A 13,318-nucleotide genomic window follows, 5' to 3' on the forward strand; every position below is an offset into this window, starting at 1 on the left:
TTAAAGTCCCTGTCTTTCTCTCTCCTTCTTGAATCTTTCTTTCAGGTAAGAAATGGTCCATTTTTAGTGGTTTAACACTCTCCTTCCCTCTCTGCTTTGCACCCCAAATACCCATCTCCCTAAATCTTTGGGAAAGATAAAAATTTTGGTTCACTCTTCTATTGGGTCCCTGGTTTTAATGTGGCTAGAAAGCCTTGGTGTTCTTATCTTTGTAGTTTTTGTGAAATGGGTTTTGGGTTTTGAAAGAGAGGTATGGATATATGGGTTGTTTTAGCAGCTGCTGGTACTGGTTATCTCTCTAACTTTTGGCAAAACGTGAATAAAGAGAGAGAAACACCATATGCTCCATCTCCAGGTAGATTTATTTAGGCTGATTGAATACAGAGAGAAAATTCTAGGCATTTGGATTCGACCCACCTTAGGGAAAACCATTGTGGGAATTATAGGAAGAGAAAAGAATTTCGGAGCCGACATCTTGAGAAACGAGCAATCTCAGGAACGCAGTGTGTAAGTGGTTTTTCCTCTACTGAAAATTCGAGCGGTCAAGAATGTGAAGATATTAATGTTTGTTCAATGGCTTCAACCAGTGGCAATGATCCTGAAACCCAAGTGGGTTGTAGAGAGAGAAAGGGTTTTCTGTTGTTGGGTTTGCAGACAAAGTTCTGCAAGAAGGAAACTGGGTCTGTTGGTAAATTGTTTTCAGATTCAAATGAAGAGAGAAGTTTAATTTTGCCTGAATTTTCACCTAGAGAAGTTGATTTTAGGAGCAAGTCCTGCAAAACTAGGGAGTTTCATTGTAGGCAAAGGTCGTGGAGGGCTCCTGTGAAGCCTGTGAATGCTCTCGAGAGTTGTCTTATTGCTCAGTTATGTAGAGAGAGAGAGGAAATGGGAGAATTTGGGTTCACTCCTCTGCCATCTCCATATTTAAGGGTGACAAGACCAGCTCTTATAAGCGATGGTTGTAGAAGCAGTGAGAATAGTAATAATCCAGCAGCTTCTCAATTTCAAAGCTTAGAACATAAAATGCAAGAGGAAGATGGGACAATAGCAAAAGGAAATGAAAGTGTAATGGGAATTCCTCCGTTAAAAAAAGTAATGGGAATTCCTCCTCTATCTAAGCCAGAGTTGAGAGAGAACCATATCACAAGGAAGCGTCAAAAAGGAAAGAGGCGGTTTGGAAGATTCAAAGCTTCGAATGATAGACCCGCAAGTAAAAATCTCCATTCACTAGGTAATGATATCAGCTTTCATTGTTAACTTGCCATATTCTTTTTTGTTGTTATTTGTTTGTTTAGTTTGATAATAATTTCTTATGAACATTTGCTTCGTATTTCGGCCTTTACTCCCCTGCAATTACACTCTATGTTGACAACCTATCTGTGTCTGCTTATAAGAATAGAAATATGAGTAACTTTATCAAAATGCAGAGTATATAATCCTATGAAACCAGGAAGAACGATAATTGATCTTCATTGTTGAAGGAACCATGTATTTGACAAAATTGGTCTTGTTGGAAATTAACCTTAAAAGTCCACATTTGATGAAAAGTTCAGCTTAGTCGATTGATGTGAAAGACTATAAGTTGGATTAAGCTTTTGCTTTGATTAAAATACACTTTATATATTTGGCCAACATTAAAACTCCGATGCTTACAGATGAATTTAGCATTAGACATAGAATTAAGGTTTTATTACTCTCTTTGTATGAAGTAAACTCTAATTTTTGTATAGTTCCTTGGGCCCAGAGAACTTGTACATGGTACCAACTACCATGCTCTAATTTATGTATTGACACTTGATGCAGAGAAGTAGAGATTTGTTTTTTTTGGGGTTTGAATCAACCCTATAATGCATATGTCGAAATAAGGAAGGAAAACCCTTGAAAAGAATTCCAAGAATTAGCATGAGGCAAGAGCCAAGAGGTAGGGACAAAGGGCTAAAGTCCAACCCCATTCTTTTTTCATTCAAAAACCATTTCAAATTTAGATTCCCTCCCGTCTATTCTCCTCCCCCCCCACCAAAATAATAATAATAATAATAATAATAATAAGAGTAATGATCCTATGAGACCCTCCCACAGCCATGTGCGTAGAACCCCAAAGGATCACCATTAATTTTGGTACAGATCTTTAGAAAAGTTATCATATGGGTGTGGGACTTGACTTTTCTAGAGATCTATGCCAAATTTAATGGTGATCCTTTGGGGTCCTACACACATGGGTGTGGGAGGGTCTCAAAAGGTCATTTCCCTAATATTAATAATAATAGTAAAATAAATAAAAGACAGTTAAAAAAGAAAATATTTCTCTCCTTTAGCTGATAATCGACTCTTGATAGGAAAATATTGATAATTGAGAGAATGCATGCGCTGCTTATACATTTATTGGGTAAGGGCTTTGATCATCTCCTGGGCTACAGCCAGAAAAGAGTTTTAGGAATACTCAGTTGTGGAATTTGGAAATAAATAGTGTGGAGCAGGCCTAACCGGATAAGAATGATCCTTGGGAAAAATGGACACCACCTGAGGAAGGGACAATAAAATTGAAATTTGAATGCCTACATATGCCTAGTGTTCATCGATGCCACCGTAGAGGATGTTGAATGCCTATGTATGTTCCTGAGGTGTTTTGAGTATGCCACAGGTTTCAAAGTAAATATGGAAAAGTCCACTATGATAGGGTCTCACTCTCACCTTTGGAAACTAGAGCCTTGATTCCAGATTGGAAGTGTAAGGTGGAGGATCTCCCAACCAGCTATCTGGGGATGCCTCTGGGAATTGGTAAGCCCAAGAAGAGACAATGGTGAAATGTCATTGATAGAGTTGACTGTTGGTTAGCCGGATGGAAGGGGAGGTACCTGTCTTTTGTGGGAAGAAATACTTTCATTAAAGCAACCCTCTCCAACACCCCTATCTATGTCTCTCTTTCATATGTCTGCAACAGTGGCCAATCGACTGGAGCAGCTGATGGGGAACTTCCTTTGGTCAAGGGATTTCGAGTTAAAAAGATCCACCTCATATCATGGGACAGGGTATGCCAACCTAAACATCAAGGAGGTTTAGGGATCCGCCTTCTGAGGAAATAGAACACGGCTCTGTTAGGAAAATGGTGGTGGAGACTGGCGAACAATTCAAACCTGCTTTGGACACAAGGGCTTCGCTATAAGTATAGAATCCCCATTGATGCCTGGCTGCCGAAGGGCAGAACCCTGAGTAGGTCTTTTGGGGCCTGGAAATCTTTCCTGTCAGCTCTTTTTAAATTTAAACAGTTCATTCGGTTCCACCCGAGGGTTGGTAGTAGGGTTCGATTCTGGTCCAACCTTTGGTTGGGCCATACTCTTCTTAGGGATCAATATCCCTCTTTGTTTTCTCTTTCCACAATCCTTCTTCCTGGATTTCGGAAGAACTATCGATAGCTGGAAATACTAGGGTTTGGAACTTGTCTTTTAGATGCTTTCTCTCTGACGCCGAACTACTTGATTTTATATCCCTCTCTGCCCAGCTTCATGATACTTTCATTGCCCTCTTTGGTACGGATTGTATCGTCTAGACCCCGGCTCCTTCGGGTTCCTTCTCGGTTTCTTCTTTCTATAATACCTTGCTTCAACTCATAGACCACCCCAACTCAGTGGTGTCCAAGGTTTGGTCCTCGATAGCACCCCCGAAAGTGTAGGCTTTCAACTGGATCGCAGGTTCTGAAAGAGCGCTAACTGTGGACCAACTCCAACGCAGGGGGATTCCTATCCCGAATAGATGCGTCATGTGCCTTAGCGAAGAAGAGGACAACTCTCACCTCTTCATCCACTACGACTTGGCTTATAACCTGTGGAGCAGGCTCTTGCAGCTTTTTGGCTTGACCTGGGTGATGCTCGCCTCCATCCCTGCCCTCTTCAAATTCGCCGAGGACTCCCCTTGGCCCAAAGCTGGCAAGCTGCTTTGGAAGGCGTCCATAGCAGCCATGATATGGGTCCTGTGGATAGAAGTGGAGTCAAATGTGAAACCTCTGCTTTATTTCACTTGATTCACACTCTTGTGATCTTTTGGGCCTCTAATCACAAAGTCTTCAGGGACATCTCTTCTTCCTCCGTACTTTTGAACTGGTAGTAGGTTCTCATGGTTCAACACCGTCAGCCCAGCACGACATGGTGGTTGGGCCTCTCCCGCACCTGGTTCAGTCAAGTTTAATTTTGACGGGTGTTCCCTTGGGAATCCTGGCCCCTCTGGTATAGGTGGGGTGTTTAGAGATCACCAGGGGAACATCCTAGCACCCTTTTTCAAACATATCGGCCATGCTGACTCACAGCTTGTTGAATCTCTGGCTCTGCTAACGGGCCTCAAGATGTTCGACCTTGAGTGGGGTCTACCTCTCCTAGTGGAAGGGGATGGCTGCAATATTATTTCTTGGGCTGCTGGTCTTGGTACACCACCCTGGTACCTTGCTTCCATTTATGACGAGATCTTCCACCTTTGCAAAGCTACAGTCGTCTCATGGACGCATATTTTGAGGGAATCAAATGACCTGGCAGACCACCTAGCTAAGGCAGGAGCGATCGCACAAGTCGTGGCCACTTTATACTTTTGGGTTCCTAGATTACAAGGCTGCGACTATCTTTTTGTCTCTTTATGACGAGATCTTTACCCACTTTTGGTTCTACATCTCTCTACAACCCCTATTTTTGCCTTTTTGGTACATCATTGTAAAGTGTGTTGCTATTAGACCCTCATTTTTGGTACAGGACCTCTTCTTTGAGGATTCCTCATTTTTTTGGCTGAGAGGCCCTGCTTGTAGGCGCTCTCTTTGGACTTATGTATTACGTTTCTTATTAAATACAACATTAACTTTATCAAAAAAAAAAAAAATGAATTGAAATTTGATGGAAGTCCAAAAGGAAGCCTAGTATGTGCTGCTCTTGTAAGAGTATTTCACAACGAGCTAGAAAAAGGTTTTAGGTTCTACTCATTATCACCTACAAGGTACTGTACATACAAAGCTGAAGCATGGGCTCGAAGTGTGGGACTGAGAAATAGATATCCTGAGTGGAGGAACATACAAATTGAGGAAGACTGAGTTTCAATGGACCTTAACAAACCTTTTATCTCTTTTTGAAATATTTGAGTTGACCAGGGATCTTAATGTCTCTTTCAAACATCCGAGTAGATAAACATGTGCGGTTGTTGATCAGCTAGCAAGTGATGATGTCTTGAAGACTTCATATCGCAGTCACCTTTTTGTAAAGATAATAGGTGATACATGAAGTAGAGTCCAGTTTTGTGCATGTCGTTGCAAATACACGTAATTTTGTGTTTTATATTAATGAAACATTTTATTAATTAAAGAAGTTAACTTTTGGTGAAAATTTTATTTTTTAATTAATGAAATTAATCTTCAAGATTACTTTCAATATAAGTGTGTGTATTTACAGGGTCGGTGTCTGTGGAGTGGGTGATCAATCTTGATCATAGGAAATTTTCTGCCCATTCCTTCCCAACCCGTTCCCACTTTAGATTTCCTTAGCTTTCTCAAATAAGTATTGAGCTTTGCAAGAAAACTAATATTTGATCATAATTAATTGCACATGTTACATGAAAAGATAAAACTCAAAAGAAGACTATTGGAACTGATGGGTAAAGCTTAAGACACCATGTGGCTCTAACAAGTGCTAAAGTGACAAAGATCTATCAAAAGTTCTTGGTTATTTTGGTAAAGATAGTGATCCTTAAAATGTATGGCAGTATATTGGTTATTTTGGTAAAGAATTTTACTAGAACCTCTTTCGAAAAAAAGGTATTTAAAGTGATGCATATACCAATTGCAGTATACTGTATACTGTGTACAAAGTTGGAGAGGGCCTTCCTGAAAGAAGAAGCTGCTCAGTCAAAAAGGAGCATAAATGTTGGAGGTGGTGTCACACGTCAGGGTGGATTGAGCACTATAGGTGTGCTAAGAGTCCCCTGTTTAACCAAGCTATCTGCTATGCTATTGGCCTCTTGATGAGTATGATAAAAAGTAATGTTAAGTGGGGCATTTATCAGAAAAATCTCTTCAAAGATCAGATCCTGTCTCCATGGGCAAGTAGAGACACCATTGGTGCAATTGATGGTACTTCTCAAATCCCCTTTGATGAACAACAAGTTCACCAACTTCTATTGAAGAGCTTGAAGCCTTGTAAGACGGTGCGTGCCTCTGCCATTGATGAAGTTGCATTGCAAATGGTCCCTATAAAGGATAAAATTGAGGTTTCCCTAGCTATCACTGAATATTCCTCGCACGCCTGCCCAGCCTGGGTTTCCAAATGAACACCCATCAATTTTAACTTGATGGTGCCTAGTTCTGGCGATTGCCAGCAGATGACCTAGTGTTGAGATTCTACCAGATCTGGCTATAATGTCGCAGTTTAGTAGGAAATTGAGGTCTTCTAAGATTTGAAACCATTAGGTTGTCTTGCCCACAATCACCACTGTTTTGATGTTCTCCTTAACATAGAATAATCATTACCTAGCCTTCAGAGGTCATCCTGTTACGTTTTATCCATACATTCCACAACAAAGCAAGAATTGAGGCCCTCCAAAGTATTAGTCCTGCCTTTTCGTCCCCGAGGAGGAGGGGTGAGAAATATGCCCAGAAGTGTTGGTCAATAGTACACTACCCATTCTGCCCCAAATGTTTGCAAACATTGGCTTCACAGCAGGGTGAGGAAAAGGTTGTCTAACCTCAATATCTTTGCGAAGGATGCATCGATTGGGCGTGGTAAAGCCACGCTTTCGTAATTTTTGTAACTGGTCCAAAGGATCTTTCTTCATATGGCTAGCCATCCAAACAGCTGGATCTATACTTGGTGTTCACCCAACAATTCTATAACCTCGGCAAGGGAGAATGGATAGTTAGAGTGTAGCGAGAATAAAGATGGGAGCTGATCAACAATGCTCGAACTCTATCGCCAGTTTCTGGTAACAAGCGAATCTTGGTAGCGAAGGGAGAGTATGCCGAGAATGCCCCTTTCCATGCTGCAGACGTCCAGGGCTTGGCGTGGCCTTTGGCAACCAACCATACTCATGTGATCTATATTTTTGATGGATGACCTTCCTTCAAAGTGTCACAAAGTGCCAAATCCACTTGCCTAACATGGCAGTATTCTTGTCTTTAATCAATCTATACCCAAATCTCCTGCTTTCTGGGGTTGCATACAGTGGACTGGTTAACCAGATGCATTGTTTGGCTAGATGGGCCCCCGACCATTGGAAGTTGCTCATCATTTTCTATAATCTATTAACTATCGACATTGGCATTTGATAGAGGGATAGCTTAAAGATTGGGATGCTAAAAAAGGGTGGGTTTGATAAGTGTAACTCTCCCACCCAAAGATCATAAGTGCCCTCTCCAGGAGGCTAATCAAACCCTCCAATTACGCCATTCCACTGGTGTATTCTACGTTTTCCTGTGCACAAAGTTAATCCAGGGTATTTGCTTGACGACAATTCTACGCCACAAACCAGTCTGGCAGCCAACCTCATATTAGTTTCCACCCCAAATTTCAATACCCATGAGTTTGTTTTTTGCATGTTGATTTTGAGACCAGTTGCAAATTCAAAGCACCTGAGAAACACCCAAATTTTGTCAACCTGCTTGGGAGAGGCTTTGCAGAAGACCAAAGTATCATCAGTGTACTGTAAGTGGGATCGATGGGCCTCTATTTTAGGAATTGACACCTCGGATCAAGTTCTGATCAAAATTGATCTGCTGAAAATTTTTGGCAACTATAGTAAAGAGAAAGGGTGATAAGGGGTGTCCTTGGAGCTGCCCTCTGGAGACCTGTAAGTAGCCTATGGGACTGCCATTAATCAAGACTGAGAATATGTGGGGAGGCACCCTGAGATCCTTGATTGGCTTTCATGGCTTTAGGTCTTGCTCTTGGAGGGTAATTAAGCATGGGATTTGAACCTGGAATCTATGTTTGCAATTGTAATTTTAGACCAGTGAATCTTTCATGTCATGGCATTAGCTTAGGGACTTGCTTGGTCTTTCATGAATTTATTCATTAATCAGTTACTTTTCTAACTCAAGAAAATTGTAAATGCCTTGTTTATTTTGCTTCCAACTGCTTTATCCTTTCCCACTTGTGAGAACTAGTCTTAAAATTATTTCACTACAACCCAATCGATAAACGCTACAAAAAAAGCGTGTTTCTACAATTTGTTCCGTGCTCCATAACTGGCATTGGTCTTTTCTGACAAAATTGTCATGGCAGGATCAAGTGATGGATGGCTTCTCTTTTGTTGTGGGATTGTTGTTGGTGTGATGTCCACTATGTTTTCAACTAAGAAAGAGGTGGACAAGTTAAATGAGTTGCTGAAGCAGAGTGAGAACTTAGTTCAAGATTTAGAAGAAGAGTTGGAGATGAAAGATTCAATGACTTTGAAGGAGCTAACAAGTGATGCATTTCCATATCAAGAAAACAATGATTCTTCTGTAAATCAGAGACCATCAACTTCTCTCGCTGATCAGAAACCAGATCAATCTTGCTCCAATGAGAAAGAATTAGATTTTCAGAAGAGGGAGGAGCATGCCGAATTAGATTTTCAGAAGAGGGAGGAGCATACCAACTATATGAGCAAAATAGAGGCAGAGCTTGAGGCGGAACTGGAGAGACTGGAATTAAACATAAATACATCTGCCCATCAAAGAAGATTTTCTGGCCCTAATGAGGTAAGTTAAATTTTTATTAGGATTTAAATTTCGTTAAGCATGAACAGCTAATAAAATTTTCAACTACGCATGTGATATTGAGTGTTTTGCATGTCTTAGGAAAAATCAACAACATTTATTTTCTGCCAAAAGAAAAATGACATTTATAGCCTCTGATCACTTTGTTTTGGCACAATTTTATTATGCACATGTTGATTATATCTCATGGATAAAAAAAATTTGGTTTTAAATAATTTTGTTCTAATTGTCTTGTTTTAAATATAATTTTATAACTTTGATATGACATGTCCTTTTGTGGACTCATATCCGTTTATGGCTTTAAAAGCGCTGAACCATTACAAAAAAATTGGTTCTAAATAATTTTGCTCTAATTGTCTTGTTTTAAATGTAATTTTATAATTTTGATATGACATGTCCTTTTGTGGAGTCGTATCCTTTTGTGGCTTTATTGTTTTGTACAAACATCACACCATGTCTATAATATTTTGGTTGCCGTGTTGTTGCCAATGTAAAACTGCTGACCACTGGAGAATGCATTCTAGCATTCAGGAAGGCGATGACCCACGTAGAAGTTGTATATAGAGCTTTTGATCCTAGACTTAAGAGGCTAGGGCAGTCCTCTGTACTAGGTTATTAATTCTCATAAACTATGTCGAGAGTATCTGAACCCATTGGGGCGAGATTGTGACACAACCGCCTTCTTGTCGTATGACATTAATTCAAGTAACATACGTCTTTTGGAGTATCTCCTTCAGATTTTGAGTCCTTTGCCTTCTGATTTCTGTTATCTACAACTAGTTTGAGTCTGTTGGGCTGCACTTGGTGCATTAGTCTATGAGTTTGAAGGACTAAGTCGATATTTGAGATGAAAATATTAATGGTAAGGTTATATATTGGGAAAATTGCATATACCCCTCCAAAGTAGACTTTCTAGACAACCCCCCCCCCCCAACGAAACTTTTTTTCGCAACTTTTACCCAAAAACCAAGTTTATAGTAAATACCCCCCCAGTCAAAAAGTCATATTTTTTTGGACAAAAATGCACCTATCACCCCCAAGTGTCCCACAACCCCACGCACTATCTCTCGTCTATTGGTCTAGCGTTCACCTATCTCGGTCCGGCATCTCAACATGATTTGTCTACGGTCCAGCACTCTAACCAAGGGGTCTGGCAACTTGTTCAAATAGTCCGGCACATCCATGTTTCGGTCCGACAGTTGTGGCTTGATCCGTCTTCACGCGGTCTAGCACTTTTCTCTCGGTCCGTGAAGCCGGCAGTATCATGCAATGGGTCCGACAATGTGCAGCCTCATTCCGGCAATACCATGTAGTAGGGTCCGGCAACCTTGTCCTCTTCAATGTCTAACCAAACATGATTTCTTAAGCACGGGGAAAGGGCATTTTTGTCCAAAAAATGACTTTTTGCCTTGGGGGGGGGTATTTGGTACAAAACAGAGTTTAGGGGTAGAAGGTGCGAAAAAAAGCTTGGTTGGGGGGAGATTGTCTAGAAAGTTTACTTTGGAGGTGATCTACAATTTTCCCAGACGTATAACCAACCTTTTCTTGTAGCCAATTTGATTGTCAGATTATGTTGCAATTGGGGAAATGAATTGGGAATCTTATTTGCTTGCCCTTGTTAGATGGAATAAAGCAGTAGCTACTTCAGTGTTTCAAAAAGCGCTAGGCGGCTCTTAGGCGGGCGCCCTGAGTGGCCCAGTAGAAATATTTTTTTTTTGGGTTCTCTCTAAAATAGCCTCTGATGGGTTTTAAGTTTCACGTGAACCTAAAACCGACAATTTTACCTCTTTAGTATTAAAAAAATGACTCAAAAATACTCTCAAGGAGCCGTAGTTCCCCCCCTGGGTGGGCACAGGCCCTGGGCGGCCGCCTAGGTGGGTTCAGGCGGGCGCTCAGGGATATCCGCCTAGGCGGTCCGCTTTTTGAAACAATGAGCTAGTTGCAAGCTTCTATTACCTCATTACATGTGGATTCAAGCTAGTGACCGTTGAGGTTCGAATCGTCACATGGATAGTTTTAACCAATGTTTCAAATACCCAGGATCAGGTCCCAAATCAGCCTACGATGATCCAAATTGGCGGTTCTGAATTGGATTGGCCGATTCTCAAGCGTCTTAAAACCTTAAAACATGAAAGGTATTAAAAAATTAAATTGGGCGACAATCGCCTTCTGACTAGGATCACTGATTCTTTTGAAAGAATGTTATTGTTTTGTGACAGAACCTGGCGAACCGATTCCCTATTCTGTAAAGAAATTGGTTTGGTCCTCTACTGAACCCAATCCGGATTGCCGATTTCCAATGTGGTTGACTTCTTTGAAAGCACGTTTAAGAATAAATGCTGAAGGCATAGTCACAGGGTTCCAACATTAAGAAAAAGTTACCTTATAACGTGGAGTGAAACAGAGATGATCACTAAAAATCTATTTTTATTTGTCGTCATTTTGCAGTATTTTGCACTTCTGGCCACCTGTATTGAGAGAGAGAGAGAGAGAGAGAGAGAGATGGCACTTTCTGGATTCAAGAAATTGCGTCACTTGATGTATGTAGCCGCATTCTCCAGTCAAGAAATTGTTTTTTTGAGGGACTTCTCCATTTAAGATATTGCACCAGTTAATGGAGAGAGAGAGAGATGGTCGCTTTGTGCATTCAAGAAATTGCATCACTTTTGTATGTGGCCACACTCCTGTTGTTTTTGTCTGAGGGAATCCTCCATTCATGAAATCCAACACTTAATGTATGTGTCCATGTAATATCTTCCCTCTTCAGCATTTGTGTCATGCTATGATTTTAAATATTGCATAAACTTCTCTTCTGATGCAGCTTGATCCAGATTGTATGGCAGATATTGTCCATGGAGAACTACGAGCTGACATGGTTGGTGGTGGTGGAGACACAACTGACTCTAACCGTGATGGCACTCAGTCGGTCACCCCACCACCCCAGTCTCTGTGTCATGCAGTTTCTCCACGTGAACTCAGCGTACGCCTACACCAAGTCATACAATCAAGGCTTGAACAGAGAATCGTAGAGCTAGAAACAGCTCTTGAGCTCAGCCAAAAGAGGCTTCAGAGCCTAGAAAATGATCGCCCAGAGATAGACGTATCTTTTGGTCAGAAGTTATTCTCCAGTAGCGAGGTTTCGTCCACGCAAGAGAGCCCTACATGGAACTACCAAGGCCAATTTGATCAGCTAAGAGATAGATACGATCCAATTAGCATTAATAATCCTGAGAAAACCAGAGAAACAGATATGTGGGCTTCAAAGGGAGCAGATAGTGGTTTTGAGGCATACGAGGAGTTTGTCAACATGGGCATAACACAGGTAGAAAATGGCGAGGGAGAATTGAAGAGCACAAAAGATGGAGAGATAGAAGGGACCCATCTCGGAAGGAGCACTAGAGATGATGAGGAAGAAGAAATCCATTTCTTAGAAGGCACAACAGGTGAGGAGGAAGAAGAAATCCATATCTTAGAGGGCACAACAGGTGATGAGAATGAAGAAACCTATTTCTTAAATATCCGAGGAGATGGGGACAGCAAAGAAACTCATTTTTTAAAGGCCATGAAAGATCAGAGAGAAGAGACCAATTGGTTAAAGTGTGTAAAAGACGAAAGAGAAGAAATCCATTTCTCCCAATTTAGACAGGGATTAAATGGAGATGGGATTCCGTGCCCGAAAAGGATCTCAATTGATGTGAAAGGATTGGTTCAAGAGAAGATAAAGACATGGGAAAAGGTTAAGACAGGGAGTTGCAGTGGAAGATCTGATGAAGGGTCCAGTGATAGTGAGGAAGACGAGGTGAGCAAGCTCTTGATCCAACACATTGTGGAAAGAGCAAAAAGGGGTTCACCAGCTCTGCATAATGCTCAGAAGATACTATTTTCCATGGATGAAACACTACGGAAATGAGAGCATTGGATGGGTTCGCTTATCCATCCCTACTTTGATGTGTACTTAATTTAATTTTCTTCTATAAAGTATCACCATTCATTTTTTGAAGCTTTCGCATTGTCAAAGAAAATTAAGAGAGAGAGAATATACTCCCAACAAAAAGAAAGAAGGCTCCCCAAAAGAAGAGAAACAGTTTTAGCGGAGGAAACAACCAAGTGAACATTTTCACAGCACAACAAAGGTCCTCAAATTAACATCACTGTAAGCAGACAGGTGAGACATCAAACATTTGGCGCAAAGACCTATGAGAGAGAGAGGGGGGGGGGAGAGAGATCTATGCAGACAATCATTAAAGGATGCGGTTAGCATGCAGGACAAGCCTGCACATGTAGAAAAGCGGCGCCTCTTAAAAATCTATTTTTGGAAATGAATTTTCGGACTTAATTTTTAAAAATATGTAATTTCTAACATGAAGATCGAAAAAATAAATAAATTTAAAAATAATAACTTCATTAAAAAAACATTTGAACCTTTAGTTTCCATTGTTTTTAAATGGACCACCTACTTGCTTCCATCTTTACGATGGATGCTTTATTCTTCTGGGTCGCATGTGTAGAAATGCAGTTCAGCCCGCGTGAAACAATTTTCAGTCATTAAAACATTTCAATACCAATTGTTTGCATGTTGTGCTTTACCAAAGAAAATGC

At 40.8% G+C, this 13,318-nt stretch overlaps 1 protein-coding gene across 2 annotated transcripts; it reads left to right on the top strand.

Annotated features, from left to right (window-relative positions):
• The first annotated feature begins 45 nt into the window (after positions 1–45).
• LOC18435748 (uncharacterized) lies at positions 46–12,719 on the top strand. 2 transcript variants are annotated; one of them, XM_006845774.4, is made up of 3 exons: positions 46–1,231; positions 8,244–8,701; positions 11,541–12,719. In XM_006845774.4, the coding sequence occupies exons 1-3, from the start codon at positions 574–576 to the stop codon at positions 12,627–12,629; spliced, it is 2,205 nt and encodes a 734-aa protein (XP_006845837.1). In that variant the 5' UTR covers positions 46–573; the 3' UTR covers positions 12,630–12,719. The 2 variants fall into 2 exon arrangements, with proteins under 2 accessions (XP_006845837.1, XP_088705538.1); XM_088849412.1 differs by having other exon boundaries at positions 11,551–12,719.
• The last annotated feature ends 599 nt before the right edge of the window (positions 12,720–13,318 follow it).

The sequence above is a fragment of the Amborella trichopoda genome, chromosome 10, assembly GCF_054954075.1.
Source record: "Amborella trichopoda isolate Santa Cruz 75 chromosome 10, AtrichopodaSantaCruz75HAP2 v2.0, whole genome shotgun sequence".
NCBI classification, from domain to species: Eukaryota; Viridiplantae; Streptophyta; class Magnoliopsida; order Amborellales; family Amborellaceae; genus Amborella; species Amborella trichopoda.

Excerpts from the sequence above, each read along its gene's own strand:
- LOC18435748 (XM_006845774.4), top strand. The coding sequence starts at position 574 with ATGGCTTCAACCAGTGGCAATGATCCTGAAACCCAAGTGGGTTGTAGA. Across the intron at positions 1,232-8,243 it reads TAAAAATCTCCATTCACTAG|GATCAAGTGATGGATGGCTT; the intron begins GTAATGATATCA and ends TTGTCATGGCAG. Across the intron at positions 8,702-11,540 it reads GATTTTCTGGCCCTAATGAG|CTTGATCCAGATTGTATGGC; the intron begins GTAAGTTAAATT and ends CTTCTGATGCAG.